The sequence below is a fragment of the Gracilinanus agilis genome, chromosome 2 (genome assembly GCF_016433145.1).
Source record: "Gracilinanus agilis isolate LMUSP501 chromosome 2, AgileGrace, whole genome shotgun sequence".
Classification (NCBI taxonomy): domain Eukaryota; kingdom Metazoa; phylum Chordata; class Mammalia; order Didelphimorphia; family Didelphidae; genus Gracilinanus; species Gracilinanus agilis.
The window spans coordinates 366,182,681-366,206,970 of NC_058131.1; the positions used below are offsets into that span (position 1 = coordinate 366,182,681).

At 37.1% G+C, this 24,290-nt stretch overlaps 1 protein-coding gene across 1 annotated transcript in view; it reads right to left on the minus strand.

The window, feature by feature from the left end:
- RANBP17 (RAN binding protein 17) overlaps nucleotides 1-24,290 on the minus strand; it is a 344,793-nt gene that overhangs the window by 12,075 nt on the left and 308,428 nt on the right. The window contains exon 25 of the mRNA XM_044664454.1: nucleotides 15,923-16,089. Coding sequence (XP_044520389.1) covers nucleotides 15,923-16,089 — 167 coding nt within the window. The remainder of the gene's footprint in view (nucleotides 1-15,922; nucleotides 16,090-24,290) is intronic.

The window sequence follows — 24,290 nt, forward strand, 5'->3', positions numbered from 1 at the left end:
TCCCTCCCTCCCTCCCTTCCTCCCTCCCTCCCTTCCTCCCCATCAGTCATGCTGACGATGTCAATAAATTTAGACCATGAAAACCACGAACGCCAAATTGGAGTTTTTAAATAGAAAGAACAGTTATGATGTCAAATTGCCCTAGTAACGCCAGAGATGGGCCCGAAGAGCCTTCTGTTTGGCAATCTAACAATGTAAACAAACTATTAACTTCCCAAATCAGGAGCAATGAAAAGGCTACTAACCAGCTTAAATGTATTTGCATGATAGAGCTGACTACAAGCACATGTTTACATTAAATATTCAGTGATAAACTAAACTCTGAGGCCATGGGGGGGTGGGGGGAGGAAGAGAAAGAGAGAAAGAGAGAAAGAGAGAGAGAGAGAGAGAGAGAGAGAGAGAGAGAGAGAGAGAGAGAGGAACAGTATGCTACTTTAGTGAATAGTCATCACAACATTTCTCAATGAATATCATATTTCACAACAGAATAACATAAAGGATAATGGCATGAGGGCATCTGATGCAGTCATCAAAGCAGAGTGCAATGAATATTGTATTTCATAATAAATATATTACCCTTGCAGAAGGAGGTTCAAAGTTTCATTGCCTCTCATCTGTCACAACACTCTCCTTGATTTCCTGTAGGGATTCGTTTAGATGGACCTAAAAATCCACACAAGCTCCAGTGGGGGATTATTTTACATGTCACATTCAAAATGTTTTCACGTGGGAAAAAGCAGCATTTATGTAGGAAACGTACAAGACATGTCAAAAACATTTTCCATCAAAAAGAATGGTTATTCTAAGATTTGGACTTAGGTTGCTATTTTATTTTTCAGATTTGTTTGTTTTTTAAAAAGTCCCACAAATAGCATCATTTATACACCCCATAGAAAGGTCAATATAGTGGCAAAACCATTCACACAAACATAATACCAACACTGAAGATGTTAACTTTCCCTAATTTAAACACATTTTAGAAAAGAGCAGAAATGTGAATCTAGGTAGGGCTTTAGGGCAGGGTGCCACAGCAAAACGAGGGCAGTGGAAAAAGGATTCTAAGTCGTCTTTGGTTTGAGTTCTAGCTTTGGCCTTTGCTAGGACCTTGATCTTGGGCAAGTGATATGAAGAGGAATCATTACTTAACCTTGCTTGGCCTCAGTTTCTTCATTTATAAAATCAAAAGGAAGAGCTTGATGATTTCAAAGATCCTTTCTAATTCTATATTTATGACCTCCAAGAGCTCTTTTAATGACATAACATGTAGTCATCTAAGAGATAACCTGGGGTGGTTAGAGCCCTTCCCAATTTGGCTTCAATCCTGTTTTCCAGGCTTACTGCATGGTCTTCATGTTTGCCTCTGTCTGCCTCCAGACAAAGCCTTCCTGGATCTTCCAAGATGCCCGTGTTCTTTCCTTTCCTCCAATCCTTTCTACTGAAATTACTTCACATTTACTTTGTATATGTTGTATACTTTCTTATTTATGTTTATGCTGTACCCTCAGCACCTCATGAGCTCCCTTAGCTGGAACTGTTGTGTTTTTGTCATTGTATTCCCAGCACATAGCAGATAGACTGGCACAAAGTTGTTATTTTAAAACTACTTATTGAATGAATGACTGTATTGACTTGTAGTAAGGAAGAATTAGGTCTGAATCTTGGCTTCAACTCTATGGGACTTTGTTTCTTCATCTGTAAAACAAGGGAGTTGATGTAAATGACCTTTAAGGTCCCTCCCAACTCTAAATTGATGACCTATGGTACTAGTTGTTTGAGTATGAGTCACCTAATTTCTGTGAACCTCAGTTTCTTCATCTGTAAAATTAGGATAATTATACCTATATTACTTACCTCACAGTGTTGTAAGGATCAAAAGAGACATTATGTGTCAAGTGCTTTGCTAAATCTAAAGGTTATGTGAATGTCAGTTATTATTGTATTCATTCTCTAGAGGGTCCAAATATTTGGCAAATGCAGGTTTGTAAGTAGTTATTTATGGAATTAGAAAACATTCCCATTACATACAATGAATCTTATAGTCCACAAAGGCAGGGAATTTGCTATTCTAGACAACTGGGCTTCCTGTTCCAGTGCTCTGAGAGAGAATGGATCTTGATTGACTCCTTACCTCTAGGTAAAATAATTCTAAGTTCCTATTCTTCCTTTGCTATTTGCCAGCATCTTAAGATCTGGAACTTCCACCATTTCACTTGGCACACAACGTATAACTTATTGGTATCCATTGTCAGCAACAATTCTCACTGTCTGGAAGTTTGTTTGTTTTGTATTGATGCTCAATGTTTTGTTTTTTCCTTTTTGATATTATAGCAATCTTCCATCATGCCTTGCTAAGTAATTCCTTTTCTCCTTGGCATTTACATCTCTGAGTATTTATAGATTTGTCAAATCTCCCATTTAGCCATCATTTGGACAAGTAATACATATTTAGCTCCTTTAATTTGGACTTTCTATTCTCCTTAATCATTTGAATTGCTCTTCCCCTAATTTGTATTCATCTTCTCCATGGAGCAGGATGCCCAGAAGTCAAAGGTCAGGAGGTTTCTTTTTTTTCTAGTGTGGTATATAAGGGTCAAATATCTGCCTGGGTTCAGGCTGCTGTTTCCCCAAGTACAGTCTCCAAAAAATGGGCAGGCCTTTGAATAAATATTTTTCTGGGAAGTTTTCTAGATGTCTTTCACATTTATATATTTTAAATCATCATTAATACGTATTTTAAATACCTGAAAAGGGCCTTTAATATTTGCTTCCATTCCTAAAGGTTGTTAACTAATTTTTCCCTAGATGATTAATGTTGAATACTGCTTCCTCAGTATCTTACATTTCTAAATTTTCTTTTAACTCATGAAAACATTGAACTTGGAATTAAGAGACCTGCTTAGAAACCTGCTCCTCTGCTTACTAGCTTATGTGACCTCTGACAAAGCACAATCTTTCTGAGCCTCATAATTCTCATCTGAAATAAGGGTAATAATACGTATATGACTGGGTTTTTATAAAACTATATAAACAAGGGGGCAGCTGGGTGGCTCAGTGGATTGAGAGCCAGGTCTAAAGACAGGAGGTTCTAGGTTCAAATGTGACCTCAGACACTTCCCAGCTATGTGACCCTGGGCAAGTCACTTGTCCCCCATTGCCTACCCTTACCACTCTTCTGCCTTGGAGCCAATACATAGTACTGACTCCGAGAAGGAAGGTAAGGGTTTAAAAAAAACCTATATAAACAAGAAAGCACTAAATGAATGTAAGGGTTTGAAACTTATTACTATGGTGGAACTGGTAGCTATTTAATTAATTAGCTAGATCCTCTTTATTGGACTTGCTGAAAGGCATAGAAAAGATCACATAGGATGAGAAATTATGAATGGATTACAATCTCCATCAGTGTCTGTGCCAATGTGAACTCCCATCCATTTAAGTATTAAAGTTATCTGAGTTACAGAAACCCAGGATGGGGCCAAAATATTTTTAGTCATATATTTGACGAATTCAAGATAGATGTGAATGGGAAGGTTGGAAGAGTATCTTAAAGAAGGAACTAATAAGTTTTGGGATTATTTCATATAAGTTACAATACTTCAAGGGTCATGGTTTCATCAGCCTGGGTTCTATTGCCAATGACAGATTCCAGTCTCTCCACACCATAACACATAATTTTCATGAGTTCCTGTGGCTGAAAAAATTCATCACCTGTTAGTTATGGTGTTTTTTTTTTTTTTTTAATTCTTACCTTCTCCCTTAGAATTGGCTCCAAGGCAGAAGAGTGGTAAGGGTAGGCAATGGGGGGTTAAGTGACTTGCCCAGGGCCACAGAGCTGGGAGGTGTCTGAGGTCAGACTTGAACCCAGGACCTCCTGTCTCTAGGCCTGGCTCTCAATCCACTGAGCCACCCAGCTGCTCCCCACCCCCAAATAAGTTAGTTTTTAAAAGAGGAACCTCTCTCAATTTAGGTTTACTGGTCCTCGGATGATAGATGCAGCCCACTGGTGAGCTGATTCTTTAAGTCTTTTTGAACTTGATGGATTTGCCAGAATTTGTATTCTCCTAAAATAGACTTTAAGAACCAGGGTCACTTTTGGGCTGGTGGAAAAATCTGGTGGACAGTGAGCTAACAGTAATTAATATTAATAAAGGTGATGTAAATTTGAATTTATACGATGCCTTTCTTCTGGAGAAGCCATGTGGTTTCGAAAAAAGAACATTAGGCTTGAAGTCAATAGACCTGGGTTTTGATCTCATTTTTGGCACTTCCTAGCCATATCTAGTATAAACTACAAAGCATTAATTAGGCACCAATAGTACACAAAGCATTGTACTTGATCCTGCTAAGTCATAGGACACAAGGACAAAATGAAAAATGAAGTCCTTGTCATCAAGAAACGTGGGGGATACACCATATACAAAGATAAAATATATGATTATTTTGCTCTGATAACCCTGGGGATGAGGAAAAGCTCCTCAAAGGATGTGGTACTTAAGCTGGGTCTTATAGAAAGCTGGGGATTCTAAATGTGGGGGTGAGAAAGGTGTCCATTCTAAGTTAAGGGCAGTGTCTATAGGCAGGTTATGAAACGTCAAATCTGAGGAATGGCAGGTAAACCCATTTGGCTGGACATAGAGTGAATGAAGGAGAGAAATCAGATTGAAAAAGTAGGCTAGAACTAAGTTATGCCAAGTTGAAAAATTAGCATTTTATCCTGGAGGCAATAGAGGGTTACTGAAGCTTCTTGAGCAGGAGGATAGAAAGATCAGATGTATAGGAAAATTATTTTGGCAGCTATGTAGCATGTAAAGGGAAAGAGTAGAAGCCAAGAGTCCAACTGGGTTACTGTTGAAATAGTCCAAGAAGAAAAAAAAAAGAAATAGTCCAAGAAGGAGGAAATGAGAGGTCTGAAATAATGCAGGGACTGTATGAATGGAGAAAAAGGGATAGATACAATATATGTTGTGGAGACGATACGGGTAAACTGATCGATTGCACCAGATGAAGAGAATGTTGTGAGATGGCAAGCCTAGGTGGTTGGAAAGACTCTAGTGCCCACTAGAGAAATAGGGAAGCTGGAAGGAGGGTTATATTTAGGGAGGAATTCCATATGCTAGATTGAGATTTGTATGGGACATCAGGGTAGAGATGTGCTACAGGTTGCTAGTGATATAGGATTAGAGCTTCAGAGAAAGATGAGGGCTGAATATGTCTGGAAGTCATCTGGATAGATGACAGAGATGATCATTGAACCCTTGGAAACTGATGACATTCTCAAGGGACAAACTATACAGAGAAAAGTGAAGAGGGCCTTAAGCAGAGCTCTGGGAGACTCTCACTGTTCGAGGGCTAGTCATGGATGATGGCCCAGAAGGACTGAGGAGAGAGGTTAGTCAGGTAGGAGGAGAAAAAAATATGGGATATCTGTTTTTGGATTCAATTACCATGAAAAAGTCACCTAACTGGTAACCTGTTTTCTCATCTGAAAGTGGTATTGGCATTTTTCTTCACAGGGTTATTTTGGAGAAAATGTTTTGCATATTGGAAAGCACAATATAAAGGTGTGCTCTTATTAATAGACTATTACAACTTTCCAGCGAAAACATCAGTTCTCTGAAAGGAAAGAAGGTAGATGACATTATACCTATTTGCCTTGGTTTCCTTAGTTACAAAACTGGAATAGCATAATTTGTTTCTGACTCTCTTTCAGGGACACAAGTGAGAAAAAATAAAGGTGAACGTGTGGATAAGAAAGACCTGGGTATAATAAAGAGAATAGTTCACTTGGAGTAGGGAGACCTGTGTTTGAGTCCTTCTAAAATTTATTAACTATGTGTCTGTGAACATGTAAATTAGTCTCTTTGAGGCTCAGTTACTTCATTTGTAGCATGGGAGTACTAATATTTATTTGTGTACCTAAATCATTAGATTTGTGTGGGAATTTTTTTTTTTTTTGCAAATTTCAGAGGGCTATATAATGTGCTTTTATTATGTTTTTTTTTATCCCTGTTAAGGAACACTTGAAGATTAGAGGCAGGATTTCTGAGAGCATAACATTAAGAGGGATAACAATGAACCTATATCTCCTATCATCCTAGCCTGTGTGTTTTTGAAAAATTGTGCCTTTTATTTAAACTGCAGGAAGAAAAAGAAAACATTGATAGGAATAGGAGAGAAATAAAAAAGTGTCTGATTCAGCCATCTTTTGAAAAAAAAATAACAAAATTAAATCACTTAAAGTCTTATCTGAATTAGATGGAAAAAGAAACACTGTGGCTTATTTTTAGGCCTGTGTCTCCAGTGGCCTATATAAGTTCTTTGGCTTGAGCAGTTCATTTTCATGGTGCTAGTGGAACAAGTCAGAATATCTTTTTAAGCAATGGCAACAAAAACGCAATTTTTAATTTGTTTTTAGAATGCTCTTGTGTGTGTGTATGTGTTTGTGTGTAAGTATGTATGCAGGCATGTTCTTTTTTCCTAGGCAGAGAGGAGAGGAATGGTCATTTTGAAATCTGATTCAACAGCTGCAGTGTTTGCCTCCTTAATGAGCAGTTACAGAAACCCAAATAATGCCCTTGTAAGAGGGTGATGGAAAAGGTTTGAGAGTAATAAGCTTTTGGGAGTGCCTCCATGTTCTAACCTAGCTGAGCTTGAGTGCTTCTTTTTGAAGGATGCACACTAGACCTTAGTGGGTCCTGGCATTCCTCCTGACCTGGGGTACCATCATGCAATTCCTATAGATGGTGCATCTTGTTGAAAGATATCAGCTATATCTTTTACACCAAGTCCAAATTAAATCCCCAATGATGTCCAGTATAATTTTCCTTGAAATCTGGAAGTGGACAGAAATAATAATATATGTGTGACTTTAGTGTAAGAATGTAGATGGCATCTATAGTGTTTACTATTTATGAAAGTTTTGAGAAATCACTGACAGTTGGTAGATAAATCTGTATCCTTTGAACAAAGATTTGTAAGCATTGCTTCTAAGTTAGCTACAACATTTAGCTTACATGTGTGTCTGATAGTCTCTTTATGGACAAGACTTTCCCAAAAGATTCCTTGAACTGTTCCTTTTCCAATAGCAGCAAATTGTGCTGATTACAATTATGGAATAGAACAATATTAAACTCTGAGGTCAAATAAGATTTTTGATGCCATCTGATAAGACACTACTATTTGTGGACCAAGATGGTTTCTTTCCCTTTCTTATAAGTTATTAACTGTCTGCTTTATGTAAATCTACCCAAAGGCACAATTATCCACCCATTTTTACTGTTTCCTTGTATTCTCTTAGTGTTTTGAAGGCAGAATAACAAAGACAATTCAAAAATTCCTTCATCAAAGAATGGCTAAAAAGAACCATAAATGAAAGTGGTCACTTCTGCTCACAAATAAAACTCTTAGGTCCTTTGAGAATGTCATATAAAACCTTAGGCCTTTACCTATTTAATGCTGGCTTGTAGCATATTATAGCCTGTCTGTAGTTTAAAGAGAGGGTAATGGGAGGATATGTGATTTTTCTATTTAAATCTTTTATTTTTCCCTTAAAGAATTGACTTTCTTTTAGTCCCTTGGAAAACATTACAATAAACATACAAATATGATTGCAAAATGACATCATTCTGTTTTCATTTAATTACCCTTGAAATGCTTTCTATTTAATATTCATTACTCAAAAGCTAATTTAAAAGAGAAAGAGATGCGACTTATTCAAAAAGATGTACTGTCATTCACAGCAATAGTTATCTAATATAGAGAAGTTAATAAAGCAGATTAATCTACAAGTCCCTTTAAGCCATCACTGAGTTTTGAACAACTGCCTCTTTGACCTTTAACCTTCATGCTGTGCACCCGTAGCAGGTGCCAGCTGTACTAAAATTATGGCTGACGTGTTTTAGCGCAAAGTCTTTTCTTACTTTGCTTCTGACCAGCAGCTGACCCTGTAGGAGTGATTGTTTCTTGTGCTGGCCTAAAGGCTACATAAACCAGTAACTGATAAACAAAAGCCTACATGTACCAGCTGCCTCGCCTAAGGGTACTCATCTGACATTGACACCTCCACTAGTTTCTCCAGCATCCCAAATTGCTCCTTTTTTGTTTCCATACGTGCATTTCATACTTGTTACTTTAGGGAAAGAAAAGGGGGAATGTCTAACAACAACAAAAATTCAGCCCTCCTTTCAACCCTACTTTTGAAAATTTCACATCAAAGAGGAACCATTAGGATGACAATCTAAGCCTGATTTAGCAACTTTAATAAGGGGATGAAATCTTCTTATAATTAGATAATAAAATTTTATTACATATTCTAATATTAAAGGTATTAAAGTCAAACTTCAAATCATACACAAGTATTGTACTGAGGTACTTAAGTATTGTGTCACTAGAAAAGGGGACCTGGGGAAGTACACGGTCGCTAATTCTTCACATTCAGAAATGTAAACATGGAATTCCTGTGTGGTAGTGGCCAAGGTTCTAACACTTAATTATGTGTAGGGAAGAAAGAATCTTTCAAGTATAATGCAAAACATACCATTTTCAACACTAGTATGAGATGGCTTTGACAGTTATTTCTCTGATACAAATTACACAAGGACCAAAACCAATCCCAGTAATGATTAAATGCAGTTATGTACATGGGAGAATACCAGTGCAAATGGTAACATATTTAAATGGTTTTCCTTCATTAAAAAAATTATATATGATATTAAACCATCAATCAATGCTGAAACACTAGAGTCTAAATGTATTGTCACTGGTGGAAATAAATGACTTGGAGACTGGATTTTGGCTCATTCAATATGGTATCTTTTCTGTTGCTTAGCCACCCAAGTCTCTGCTGGCACAGGCTACATCTGGTAGATTTCCATTCCTTTCAATTAATAAGGCAAGTTATGATACTCCTGGATCACATCTTTAAACTGTGCGTAGAGGTAGAAAACACATGGCCCAGTAAAAAAATCCCTCTGCTCTGATAAACATTTAGAATGAGATTCAGGCTACTTTTCATTCTGTATCTGTATTTGGAACAAAGTTTCCCAGTGGAATTTTAATGGTTGAAAGTGCATTATAATACAATCTCATTTTGAGATTGCTGCTTAATTTATTGTGTCAAGTTTAGATCCACCTGCTAAAATGACTGCCATCTAAAATGCTGATTTGGAAACAAAAATAGACACTCTTTCCTCCAAGCCAATCTCTCCTTCCTTGAGCCCCCTTTTGCCAAGAGTTTCAATTTCATACCTAAGGTTGGTGTTTGTTGACTACGATCCCGGCCCCTGACTCAGTGTTAAAAAAAATGAAATATTTGATGCAGTTTGATGCCTTTGACCACCTAAAATGAACATATTCTGTCCCTGTCATTCTCATTCTCTTTTCAGACTGGGTTCTTTCTTATTTCTAGGGTTTTTAAGAGGCAAAATGAGACAAAAAGTGTGATGAGTTTTGTACAATTATGGAGGATGGGCACTATGTGAAACTTTATTATTATTATGGATAGAATTCACTTATCAAGAACTTCAAAACCCAAGAATTCAGTTCTCATTTAGTTTGGCATATTAATCTTTTGATCCTTTTAAATATGAAAAAGGGGAAAAGGAAAAAAGGAAAAAAATGGGAAATTAAAGGTTTCTCATGTCAATTTGCAATTAGGGAGCTTATTGTTGGAGAAGCTTGGTATTGCTTTATACCATTCCACTATGTGTGAATAGGAAATAATCAAATATGAAATAAACCAATTATTTTGGTTAATGAAAAAAGTAAGGATGATATTTTTCTCAATTCTTGGTTATAAATATCCACTTTCGAAACAAAGCTTAGTAGTAAGGGAAGCATCTCTAAGAGTTTGCTAGCTGTCTCTTTTTCTGCTGCTTGATCTCAGTGTCTTCATCTATAAAATGTGTGTGTGTGTGTGTGTGAATGCATGTGTGTTTGCATATATGTGTGTGTTGTGGTTATATTAGGTGATTAGGTTGACACAGTGGATAAAATACTGGGTCTGGAGTCAGGAAGAGTTTGAATCCTGTCTCAGACATGGAACTGGAACTAGTTGTTGGACCTGGCAAGTCACTAAGCCTATTTGCCCCCATTTTTTCATCTGTCAAATGGGGGTAATAATCACTCCTATCTCTCAGGGCTGTTGTGAGAATCAAATGTGAACTTTAAAGTTCTATTGTTAGAGATCACAGATGATCTCTAAGGTCTGATTCAGCTCTAACGTTCTGTGTTCTTTCTTTTTGGCATTAACTGGTTAGGTATCAAAATAGAGCAATGAATATTTAGTGTTCTTTAGGATAAAAATGGTTTAGGATAAAAACAGATCATTTGATATTCAAAGCCTCCACAATCCAACATGTTGAATTGGCAGAAATTAGGTTAAAATGAATACCAAGAGCCACTTTGAAAGGCTAAAAAAGTCATAAAAAGGCAATTTACAGGTCTGTGTGTGTGGGAAGGGTCCTCTGACTCCAAATCCAATATCCTTTCTACTATGATATGATTGCCTCTTTGTGGTTTATGGCAGCTACTTGGTGCAGTGACAGAGTGCTGGGCTTCAGGAGAACCCGAGTTCAAATCCAGTTTCAGATGTTTACTCACTGTGTGACCCTGGGCAAGTTACTTAACTTTTGTTTATCTCAATTTCCTTAACTGTAAAATGGGGACAAGGGTGACATCTATTTCACATGTTATTGTGAGGATCAAATGAGATAATATTTGAGAAGGGCTTGGCACATAGTAGGTGTTATATAAATGATTTCTCCTTTCCTTCCCTTTAGCGGCTGAAGGACTGAGTTTGCATGAGCCTTTCATGAGCCTCTCTTTTTTTTAATCTCAATTTGCAAAGTATCCTTTTTTCTCTTGGCCCACTGATCTCCTGTAGTAGCATAAGGTTCCCCAAAGTCTAGTGATTCCCATTTGCTACATCCTTTGGATTACATCTGTTTGTGGATTATAAATGTTTGTTGGATATAAGTGATTGTATATCTCTGGTGGAAGTTAACATTGGAGGCTCTATGTTGGGGATTTCTTTTCTCTTTTGGTGAGAGATTTCTCAATTTCAACCCAAATTCACCTCTCTGGACTAGGTGAATAAGAATTTGTTTTAAACAGCTTCATTGTCCTAAAAAATTACACCTATTGACTAAATGGGGTTGTGAAGATGACTGAGATGGCAGTAAGTATACAAAACAAATTTTATTTTGCCATGAAACTTTAGGGTTCCTATTTTCTACTTTCTGCTTTTGAGTGATTTATCACAGGCATTTGCCTTTTCAAATTAGCATTGTCTTCTTACTCGTGTGCTCATAGCATCAGACTGCTGCTATGAATTTGATAACAATATCACAAATCAAGCAGAAGGAGCTGATGGGCTATAAGGAGACACTTTCTTGTTTGTGGATCACTGGAAATGTCTTTATTAACATTAGCAAAAATGGCTAATCATTTTTAAAAAGGGAGGAGTGGGAGATTGGAAAGGAAGGTGGACTTTTGAACATATTTCATTTGCCTAAGTGTTTTGCAGTGTGAAAATTCCACTCAGGAACTACGGGCCAAAGTCTCAATATCAGTTAAATGTGCTGGTGCACTTTCTTCTACTTAGTATTATGGAATGGAATCTTAAGTGTGAAAGATGTATCATGTAGTATGTCAAAATGTTGAGCAATATCACTTCAATCTAAATGCAGAAATGAAAAAAGAGCTGCTGATTTCCTTTTTGCTGTAATTCACTTTGGGATGCATGTCATGAAAAGCACTATACAAAAGCAATTTTCATTGATTGACTGATTGAGGAGAAGGGTGAATGTTCTTTCAGTTTAAGTCCCTTCTGAAGTATGATCCTTATAGCCTATGACAGCTTTTCACATTCAGTAGTTAAATGCCATCTTAAAAAGGGAAAAAATAAACCAAGAAGGGAGAAAATAATAATTAGAACACTTTTGGCTTTTGCTAAGATTAGCTTGGGTTAAACAGTAAGAAGTGATATGAACTGAAAGCTAGTGGCTATGATTCCACTATTTGATATTGGTCCCTTTCAGATTATAATAACAAAAATGTCATCTTGAGTCAGTTGTGCATGTTAATCAGCAACAATGAAAACTACATAGACCTCAGAATACTACTTACTCTGAGGACATGCTACTGCAGAAGGTACTTTTCTTTCAAGAAAAATTCATTTTAATATAAATTTCCATTTAGAGGACTATTCATATTGTTTTATTCAGTCTCTTAATTTCAAACAGAATTAGTCACGGCTACAAAATAAACCTTTGGTTCCATAAAACACACCCTTCTTGCACTTAATTTAGACAAACTTTTCACTCTAAGGCATAGCTAAATGAAAACCCATTTATGGATTATAGTTGCACTAATGCATAATGTTACTGATGGTTAAAAAAATTGACCAGGAAATTCTATCTTCTTAATCAAATGACTTTTAACAGATCAGTGTCTGGTGTACTATTACTATCTCCATTTTCTCTGATTTTCATTTTATCTTCTTAATGACATAAAACTCTTAGAAGTTCCCCCCCACCTCACCCCCCACCTTAGGTGGCTGTGTTGTTCTCAGGAGCTAAGTAAGGGCAATATTGTTTCACTCACTGCTGAATCCAACATGAAACCTGGACTCTTTTGATTATAATTACATAGGTTTCTCAAAAAGATCCAATTTTTATGTTTGATTTAGTCTGCTTTATAAAATAGGGAAGACTGTTCATTTGGAAAATGTCTCCGAAAATACAAGAAGCTAAAGGAATTCATCGATAGGGCAGAAGTAAATACATTTCCCAGCGAGAAGCACTTAAAAAATACTTTTATTGGGACAGTTTAATCCAAAATGAGTCTCAATAAAGGAGTTTCCAATGCCCCTTATATAGCCTACATACTGATTACTACAGAAGTTTATAGAGTTACTTTTAGTATATTGGAACAGATATGCATATTATGCTTCTAGCAAAATGGATTCAAGTTGAAAAAAAAAAACAGCTCCAACTAGTAAATAATTGCAGGATCATTGCATCAGTTTAGTTTAAAGAGCTGACAAGCCCTCTCTAAACTCAAGGCACAATTAGTCATTAGGGTCTAGTTTTTCAGCACTCTTAAGCAATTTGTAGCCCGTTTCTTTTAATAGGGTTAGGCATTACTTAACCGACACAGATGTCTTGAAAACTGAAACCTCTAGTTATGAAGCAGCAACCTTGTTCATTACTTTCCATGATAGTCAAATCATCTATAAAACCAGTGTTTAATGGGCAACCGATGAATAATCAATGGCTCACTTTTCATCTGAGTGTGAAAATGAGAATAATCTAATACTGTGTCCCCATGGTAAGAGGCTAGGCCTTGGGTTCTGCTGCTATTCAGGGCTGATTTATAACCCAGTGGAAACCTGATGTAAACATATGATCAATGAGTCCCATCACTGCTGATAATAACCCCCAACCGGCCCACTCCCTTGTCTCAGAGTCCATCCCTTTAGGCTATTAGCTCCGTCCAGCTAATCCTTTCCACTATTCCTGCCTGCTGCTTTTACCCTGGCCATTCGTTCAGTCCAGCAGACTCAGAAGTAATTTTATACGCAGCAGAGAGCGGGTGGAATTGATTTTTCACTCAGCGTTCAGTTCCCATCTGAATAATTATCAATTTTACTGCCTCATAAAGGGAAGAGTCAAAATTTCAAATCAATTCAAAAGAGCTTCTGAGACGACAGAAACTGTGCAAGAGAATAAAGGTCAAAGTTGTCAGTGACCTGAGGAGATGATGTCAGATATTACCATGCCCAACAGTTGACATCAGAGGCACTCAATATGATATAACCTAGTGCTAATGCAAATCATATTTATGCTGACTACCAGAGACCAGTCATTAATATTTAACATGGTATCTAAAAGCCTACATTCAAAATAAATAGAATGTATTCCACTGATAATGAAGTTAATAAAGATATATCACTGCTTAGTCATATGCTATAAATTGAAGGATTACCAAGGATTATTAACGCATAAAAACTGCTTAAACTAGTAAACAAACACAAGGCAATTCCAAATCAACACTAACACTCCGAAGGAATTTGAGTTCCCAGTTTTACAATAGTATCTTGCCAGTGACATTACTTGATCTGACCAATCCAAGTAAATTTGGCGTCTACGATCAGATTCTATTGATTTTTGCTAAAATTTTCCACTAGTTGAAAGTTGCTGCCAGATCTTATAGGGAAAATACTGTGATTACAACATCCAATTATTATCTGGAAATGCTTCCTTCAGGATGAGTCACCAACATGTTGGCTACAGTTATTGTAGGGTCAGCAAGGGTTACAGGATGACAATCTTGCCCATGTTATATATTTTTCATAATAAAAAAGCCAACAAAGGAAGTAACTGGGACCCTGAAGCAACTTCATGGCCCTGATCCATGTAATTTCCATCTAATATCATCAGTGTTTGCCGACAGTTGCTGAGGGTATGGGAAAACAAACAAACAAACAAACAAACAATTTTCCTTCATTTGAATGTCTTTTGAAATGTTGCTTTTCCTAGGATGAAGAAATTCCTATACCTGATATACCCACTTACCCCAAACTTCTTGGCTGAATTTTTCATAATCAAATGCCAACTCTTTCATGAAGCTTTCCCTGATTTCCCAACCCATGGACACTGGGAGGGAAGGCAAGGACATGGCCCTCTCAGATCTTACATGCCATTTTATTTGCCTATGTTTTATGTACTCATCAGATAGCATCATTATTTATATGACCTATCTTCTTACTAGATTCTAAATTAAAGGAATGCCTTTCCTAAGGCCCAGCACAATGCTCTGTATACAATAGGCAATCAAGATATGTTTGATAAGCATAGCAAAGAAAAAACATGTATTTATTTATCGGTGTAACTCTCCTAATACCCAGGACAGTGCTCTGCACTTAATAAGTTCTTAATGAATATTTCTCAAATTGAAGTCATTTAACTTTCTGTGCCTCAATTATCTCATCTATAAAGTAAGCTTACTGGAATAGATAATGTCTTACCTTCCTTTTAGTTCTCTCTATAGTTTCCTGGGTGACACTTTTCTGCTAATTGTTGTTTCCGTCCAACATCAGCACAAGCTGACTTATTTGAAAGCTCATAATTTTGCTGTGATGTTACACTTGTAAATCACAATATTTGAAACACGTGACTTAACAAAATAAAACAGTTAAAACTTTTCTGCTATGAGTATAACACTCAGGCCTAATTTTCCAAACTTGCAAACACCTTGGAGAGCTATCCTAGAGAAAAGAATGATGGTGTCTACATGGATAAATGCTAGTGCTCTATTTGAAATATTTTTGATATATGTATTCATTTTTCTATCTATTTTTATGTTACACTGTGTTACAGTGATTTGTACGAATGCATTTTATACATCAGAGAGAAATAAGAAAATATTACATTTCCTCATGAGCCAAATTAAAATACCTTAAGAAGTATCCTAAAGTGTGAATCTCCAAATGATGTGCTGTATTAAATTAGAGCCCAGCCCATATCGGCTAATGAGAAAACATATTTGAAAATGAATGGGAACCATAATGGCCTAGCATTCACAGGACAAGTTCAAGATAATAATATTGGGAACATAAGAAGGAAACTAGGGACCAAAGGATCACCAGCTCTATCCTGAACTTCTAATATATCTCTGAGAAAGTCATCTGCTTGTTGAGCTTAACATCTCTGTGGGAGAAGGTATTCATGGTAATCACTCTGATATTCCTTGAGGGGAAATGAGGGCAGTGTGTCATCCTGCTTTCAGGAGATAATACTTACTGGTTTAACAATTCATTAAGGCCCCTCACAAGGTTACTTATTTTAAGAGACATTCAAGAATCTTTCCCTGTTTTCTGGATGTTTCATCACTTAAGTCCCAGCAGCAGTGCCCCCTTTACCTGTTGTAGGACATCTGGATGTTGCTGCATGAAATGGAGCAATCTCTGACCATCCTGGGAAACTGCTCGGCCTCGAAGTGGTTTCTTTCCTTCTTTTGAGAGGTGCTTGAAGAGGTAGCTCACAAGGTTATCTAAACTTGTACAGCAGCTAGAAGAGACAACTGTATCTACACAAAAGAAAAAAGCAACAACAGTTTGGTTTTATTTGAAATGTGTGTTCCAAATGACAAACATACAAGTCAACAATAATAATAATAATAATACCCTTTGCATTGTGCAAGGGCTTTCTGATTTTCTGAGGGATGTGACATTATCTCCTTTGTCCTTCCAAAAATCCAGGGAGTCTGGAAAGTAAAGCTTCAGAAACTGAAACTCAGAGAAATAAAGGGGTTTTGATGAATAGCAATAACATATCTAATAAGTCACTAAGGCTATGACCATTAATACTGAACTCATATTGCACTAATACTGAACTCATAAATCATGGAACTATAACAGTTAGATTCACAAGAGCTCTTAAAGTAGTTATTCCTACCTTGTCCTGCATACTAGTCAATAACTTTCACTTGTCTGCATTTAAGCACATGTGCGTGCTAGTGCACATACACACACAAATCAGACACACAAACACAGTAATTATCACTAAGTTCTTGAGCTCTTTATAATCTTCATTTGATGGAAAAGAAACTAAGGCTCCATGAGGTTAAGAGAATTTCTAATGTCTTTCAGTAAGTTAATGAGAGAATGTGATAATACTCCTCATTCTTGGTTTTTTAATCTCTTACCACTCGCCACGACATCAGAAATATGTCTTGAATCCAAGAGCTCATTCTGCTCCCTGTAGGGAGAGGCTCAGTTTTTAAATGTTGCCTTCCCTATCCCAACTCCAACTCTACCCCAGAGATAAGTAAATTTTCATCTCACCTTGCCCAGAATGTCAGCTCTTCTAGGGCAGGGATGGTCTTGATTAGAAGTATTTATTTATGGTCAGCATTTAGCACAGAAGGCCGGCCCTTAGTAATAGCTTAATAAATGACTTTCACAACCACCTTTTTTTCACTATGGGCAGGGTCATGTTTTGTTCTGATTTCTTAAACTCTCAACTTTTTGCCTTCTATGTTTTGGTTTTGCTTTCTGTCTGTACTCTTTCTTCCAGTTTCCAGTTCTTACCTCAAAATGGCTTTCTTCCCCCTGGAGCAACTTTATTTTTTTCAATTTTTTTCATCTTTAAAAACCCTTACCTTCTATTTTAGAATTAATATTAAGTATCAGTTCCAAAGCTGATGAGTGGTAAGCCCCAGGCAATTGGGGTTAAGTGACTTGCCCAAGGTCACACAGCTAGGAAGTGTCTGAGGCCAGATTTGAACCCAAGACCTCTCTGTCTCTAGGCCTGGCTCTCTGTCCACTGAGCCACTTAGTTGTTCCTGGAGCAATTTTCTGACAAGAAGCCCCATTACCAGAACAATTATCTGAGATATAACTTTGATTGTAATAGTTTACAATTTATATCAGTAGTTTACTTTATTTAAAATAGTTAATTTATACAATAAAGTTTGCAAAATGCTTTCTTTACAACAATCCCATTGAGGAAGCAGTGTCAATATCATCATTCCCATTTTATAGATGAGGAAATCAGTTTTGAGAGTTTAAATGACTTGCCTGTGATCATACAACTTAAACATATCTAAAGCAGGATTTGAACTCAGGTTCACTATGGCATGCTCCCTCTCCTATGCCTTCATTCAAGTTTTTTTTTTCTTGGCTTATATTCTGATTCTGAAGCATTAATACTAAGTATTTTAGGTATACCACACAGTTAACTTAAAATAGTTAACTTGTAGTTTATTTCAAGTGTCCAGATGCAAACTACTCATGTATGTCATCCAAATATCACATAAGGTATCCATGAAAGCTTTCCTAAGGTTAGTGTTGTCAGTGGTTTGAAACAGGCAAAAGGAACAAGATTTATCTGAACTCTGAATAGACTTCCAAAACTAGAAGTGAGGGTCACTTGATCAACTCACATTTAATGATCTCCCACTGGATACATGACCCATGCATCAATGATTTTGGTATCATTTTGACCTAGATCTTGCTTTCAGGAAGGGGAGCCATGAAAATCATATAATTGTAGATCAAAAGATTAGTCATAGTCATTAGAGGAAGTAACTAATGATGGGATCCTACAGGTCATCTGGGTCATCTCTCTCCATTTACTGGGGCCTGGGAAGATGACAGGCCCCAGTCAGACTTGTAGATGGGCATATTTAACCTGGAAATACTTCCCGGAGGAAGTGGGCCCCAAATTCTGATTCAAAAAGAATGATACATGTAGTATGGTGAGCAGAGAGAGAGGCATTATTCGAGACAATTGGGTAAGCATTCAAAGGAGAGACTGAAAATGTTACATCTGAGCTAGAGGATAAGGGAAGCTAAGGCAAGGGCATGAATAGTGGAGAGTCAGGTTCTAAATGCCAGGCATGGAATATGGATGGGAAGCAGTAATGATCTAGAGCAGTGATGGGCAAACTACTGCCCACGGGACAGTTGCGATCCCCTGAAATGTTCTATCTGGCCATGCGCCATTATTCCTAATCTGACAAATACAATGAGTAAGATGCAATATAATGAAACTTTGAAAGAATTGCCTTAGAAACAGACTGACAGATGAGCATTTCCTTTCCTTTGGCCCCTCTTTAAAAAGTTTGCCCATCACTGATCTAAAGTATATGGAATTGGCAGGCTTGAAAGACAAGAAATCCCAGGAATTAAGATGCAAAGTGACCAGATCCATCTGAGCATCACATGACAGTGGGTTTTCTGAATGATCTCAACAGATAGTTGATTTACTTTTAAGTGTCCTAAGATGCTATGGAGTACATGGCAACTTCTATCTCAAGACTAATTTAAAAAAAAAGAGAGAGAGAGACTTGTTGAGCCAAGTAGCTTTCACTTTTCCATCAATTCCCACAGCATCTTCCTTTGAAGTCCAATTGGGAATGGGAGTCGAGTAAGTAACTTAACATCTACAAAAGACAGCAAAAAATAGCATGGCTCTGGTTTCCCCTCACCAATGAGCAGCAATATGCTATCAATCATGTGAAAATTATAAAGACTTCACATAGAGTTTAGTGATCACATGCCATGCAGTTTGCATTAAGAGATTCCAATACACTGAGTCAGCTGTGAAAAAGCCAGGTCAACACTTTAGACAAGAAGGCTGGAGTGGTTATCCTTGCAATAAAAGCAGAGGAGAGCTTCCATTACAGCTGATTTATAGTTGGGGGCTTCGAAAGGAATAAATATTATTTCAGGGGATATTATAAAACATGGAATCAGATGGAATATAGGGCCTTTGGTCAGAAAACTGGAATGAATAGTGCTGAGAAATGAGTATTTTTTGCCTTTTTCATCCGTGGCTGAAGCTATTGCATTAGATTCAAATGTTAACATTCCCAAGCCATAAAGGGAGAGACAAAAAGTCATGAATCTTTATATTCTGACCAAGTGAATAAGTCAGCTCAAGGGATTTAATTTTCTAAATAAAAGGTTAGGTGCTTTATTTTTATAATTTAGAGAATGACATATAAGTTCTAATAGAGACTCTGCCCTTTCCAACAGCATGAAGTCTGGCAGTTTGTCAGGGAAGCATGCCCTTCCTAGCTGCCATGCACCTCTCCAGGGATAGCACTGTTTTAGTCCTGCTTCCACTTAGCACCATCACCAGGAATTGTGGACAACTTTTAAAAAGGTAACTACATAGGAAAGAGCTGCCTAACTAGGATTTAAGATGGATAATAAGGCCGAGTTCAAATTTGGCTCTGACACAAAATTTTTCAATTACTGTAGAAAGAAGGGAGAGAACTTTGGTATAGAATAGTTTGGGATGAAGACTAGGGTTTAGGGGAAAGGTGTGGGGAAGAAAGACTAGTTGGGATTAAAGACAGAAATAGTCTAGGACAGTGGTGGGCAAACTACAGCCTGTGGGCCAGATGCAGTCCTCTGAAATGTTCTATCCAGAAGCGTGACATTATTCCTAATCTGAAGAATACAATGAGTAGGATACAATACGATGAAATTTCGAAAGAGTTGCCTTAGAAACAGACTGAGATATGAGCATTTCCTTTCCTTTGGCCCCCTCTCTTAAAAAGTTTGCCCATCACTGGTCTAGGAGATAAGCTTCACAGTGGGTCAGGGCTAATCTGGGACTGATATAAGAAGTAGCACATGATCTCTATAGATGCAAGTAATCCAAGCAACCCTCTAAGTAAGCTGCAGAACAGCTGTCCATTTGCACTGGTAGAGAGAGATTCCTTCTCCAGAGATTCCTTACATCAATGCAATCATAGGTATGGGGCGGGGGAATGAAAATAACTACCATGTTGTGTGTGGATCAAAATTGGGGGATTGACAGTGATGGGGGTGCTTCAGAGGAAGATAATGAATTCAGTTTCCCCAGTTTCATAAAGTAGCAAGAGACCTACCCAGAGCTCTAGAACTGTAAGAACAAGTTAAAGAAACGGGTGGGAATCATACATATTTCCCAGAAATCATGGGAAAAAATGTGATCTTGAGTAAAGAGAAGGAGAGCACAAATATAAAGGCTGAAAATAAAGTAAAGGAAATAAGTATAGGAGAACAATGAACACTTACATCACAAAAGTTCAACCCTGAGGCAGCCCAGGCAAACAAGGTGGTAACAGCTTTACTAAGCCTTTTAAAGTTTACATAGTGTTTTATATACATTATATCATTGGGTTCTGAGAACTTTGTGAACAATATAATAAAGGTATTATCATCTCTTCTTTATGGATGAGAAACCAGAGGCTCAGAGAGATTAAGTGACTTGTTCAAGGCTACACAACTGGTACCTGTCAGAGCCAAGACTTGGTCTTGTGAGTGAGCTCAGGACTTTTCCCTCTAGACCAGGCAAACAAAATATTCTATGTAATGGTGAAGAAGAAATATGAAGAATGGTGTAACACATTATACTAACTGGTTCCTAAGGGAAAAGGAGATTCTCTCCTCCCTCCAAATAGAAAGATACAGTCTTATCTGTTCTTACTCTTGCCTGTTCCTTCTTTCCCTTTTCCTTTCTCTATATTGCAATTGTCCTGAAGTTAATAAAATCAAATTTCATCTTTAATCAAATATCTGGACAATGATCCACTAAAACGTTAATGAATGATGGTCAATTACAAGACTACTGAATTTTTTATACCACATTGAACCTACCAGACTAGTTACTTTCCTATCATTGATTCAATTACTTCCCCAATCCCTCCACAATTTTTTCCACTGAGAATATACAACTAATCCTATAAAATCTAAATAGGTTCATGACCTGGACAATACCTAAAAGTATCTTTTTGTAATTCATAACCACCAAAAAAGAAGATTGGTATTGATCTTCCCATATATTGGACTACTGTCTCCAAGGCACATAGCTAAAGCAGCTGGTGGCATAGTGGAAAGAGACTGGAGTCAGGAAGACCTGGGTTCAAAGTTGACCTCTAGCTGGGTATGTCACTTACCCTGTTTGCCTCAACAACTTCCAGAGTTGTGAGGATCAACTGAGATAATATCTGTAAACCACTTAGTATAGTGCCTGGTACATAGTAGGGATTATATAATTGCTAGTTATTATTGTTATTATTAGATTTTTAAAAGTCACATGCTAGTACTTTCCTTACTTAGTGATTATCAGGTCCTATCAATTTCCTAAATGATAACATGAAGAAAAGAAGAGTAGGTAAAAGCCATTAAAAACAAGGTTTTGTATAAGGAAGTAATTTCCCTGGCCAGGAAGATGACACGTAATAGTTATTTGTTGATATGATTACAGAGCATCTTTCAAACAGATTTTATGGTTTCTGAGGCAAAGGACTTGTTATATATACTATTTCTTAATGCTCTTCCTTCCTATCTTGTATTTAATTCTGAACATATTTATTACATATGTGTACACACACACATATATATATACACATTTATAAACACACATTTTCTCCTCCTTATAGAACACAAATTCCTTGAACTGGGATTATTTCATTTTTGTCTCTATATAGGGTTTAATAAATACCTCCTGATTATTTTGTATTCCTCCTATCAGTGTGGATCATACAGTAGGTTCTTAATAAATGTTTGAATTTAATTCTTTAATGACTTATTCCAGCACAGTAAATACTCTTCCTAGCCCTGAAACCATAATAAATGCTTCTGTGGGCAGTTTTCACTGCCATGGAAAGGGACAGGAGGCTCTCCAAAGCACTCTTGTTCTATCATCCAGATTCAGTTATGTTTCTACTTTCAACATCAAATATCACAACCACATGCACCTAAAAATAGATTCAGTTTCCCAAACTATCCACCCAAACCAGAGTCAAAGATCTTAGAACTTAGAAGAGGAATGGTGTGTATCTCATGCCTTGCTCTTTTGCAGTCTATAGGGTTCAGCACAATGATTTCCTCTATTCATTCAATCAAAATTTATTGAGCATCTACCCTGAGTTAGGTACAATGCTAGATACTCAGAGGGGAGTGGGACTCAGACAATTGAATTTACATAATATGCTAATGTTTATGAAAGATTTTATGTAAATTATCTTACTATAGGAATTATTCTCTGCATTTCCTAATTAAGGAGACCGAGGCTTAGCCAAAATCTGCTCAGAGACCTAGCCAAGGAAGTGCCAGAGGTTGCTTAAGTGTAGAATCAAAGCATTCCAATTCCTAGTCCTGTACTTTTCCCCCTCTTTCCCACATTGACTCCTAATGAATTGGAAATGTAAGCAATATAAAAGCAAAAATAGAAATCAATAAAATCTAAGTAAACAAAAAAGAAAAATTAGTAATACCACTACCTAATCTATGAAGAATATTTAATCATTTATATAATACTTTCACATATATTATTGATTTTGATCCTAACACCTCTGAAAAGCTGACAGGAAGAAAAGTGTTATTATTCCCATTTTATAGATGAAACAGAGGTTCAGAGAGGGTAAGGAACTTATCTAGGGTCACATAATGAGTAATTGAAAGAACTAAGACTTGAAGCCCAGGTCTTCCTGATCCCAGGACCAGTGCTCTTTGCACACTTTGCTGCTTTAGATAGACATAGGAATAATGTTTTTTTTCTTTTTTTTTTCTTTTTTTAAACCCTTAACTTCTGTGTATTGGCTCATAGGTGGAAGAGTGGTAAGGGCAGGCAATGGGGGTCAAGTGACTTGCCCAGGGTCACACAGCTGGGAAGTGACTGAGGCCGGATTTGAACCTAGGACCTTCCGTCTCTAGGCCTGACTCTCAATCCACTGAGCTACCCAGCTGCCCCAGGAATAATGTTTTGATATACAAAATCATCTGTAAAGAGGAGATGACATAGTGGAGAAAGAGCTGATCTGAGGGTTAGGGAGACCTAAATTCAAGTTCTCTCTCTGACACATTTTTGACTGTATTACCCTAGGCAAGTCACTTAAACTCTCAGCCTTATAGCTTAAGATTAAGTTAATGATTTGTATTGGTGGAAAGAGTTCTCTTTATCAATGAAATCTTGGGTTCTGACTCCCTAAAAAGATGCTTAAATAGTGATACAACTAGGAATTCAGAAGTAGGAGAGAAAGTTTTTTGCTTGGGCAAGTGGGGAATAATTCTTGAAGATGGTAATATGTGAGCTCAATCTTGAAGTCTTAATAGGATATTAATGGCTAACGATGGGGGTGGACATTCTGTCCATTTGGAGAGAATAGCATAAACAAAGGTACAGACGCAAGAAGGAGCAAGATGTGCTTAAAGACATGCAAGTGATGCAGTTTGGGAGGAAAAAAAAGATACCACTAGGGGAGTAGCAGGATAGAAAGCACAGGGTGGAGCCAGATTGTGGCCAAACCTGAATGCCATACTGAGTTTCTTATTGCTTCACTGGGCAGGCAGTGGGGAGCCTCTGCAAGTTTGAAAGAAAGGGAGTAAAATAATGAAAGTGTTAGGCAATTGGGAATGATGTGAAAAAGTGTTGGGCATATAACTCAAGGAAGTCAAAAAGAGAAATTATGTGGATACACCAAGTTGTAGTGACACTTTTTTGTGATAGCAATGAATTGGAAACAAAGCCAGCTAGTTGAACTATTACTACTAATGGGATATTACTATTTAGTAAATAAATATGAAGAATTACAAGAAACATGGGAAGACATTAACTGATAAGGAATTAGCATAGCAGAACCAGGAAGGCAATACACAGGAAGATGACAACAATGCAAATCAAGAAAAAAAATTGAACTGAACACTTTGCAATTATAATGAACAAGTTGGGACCTCAAGGAGAGTTAAAAAAATAAACCTTCCTCCTTTTCTTTTCAGAAGTCAGGGT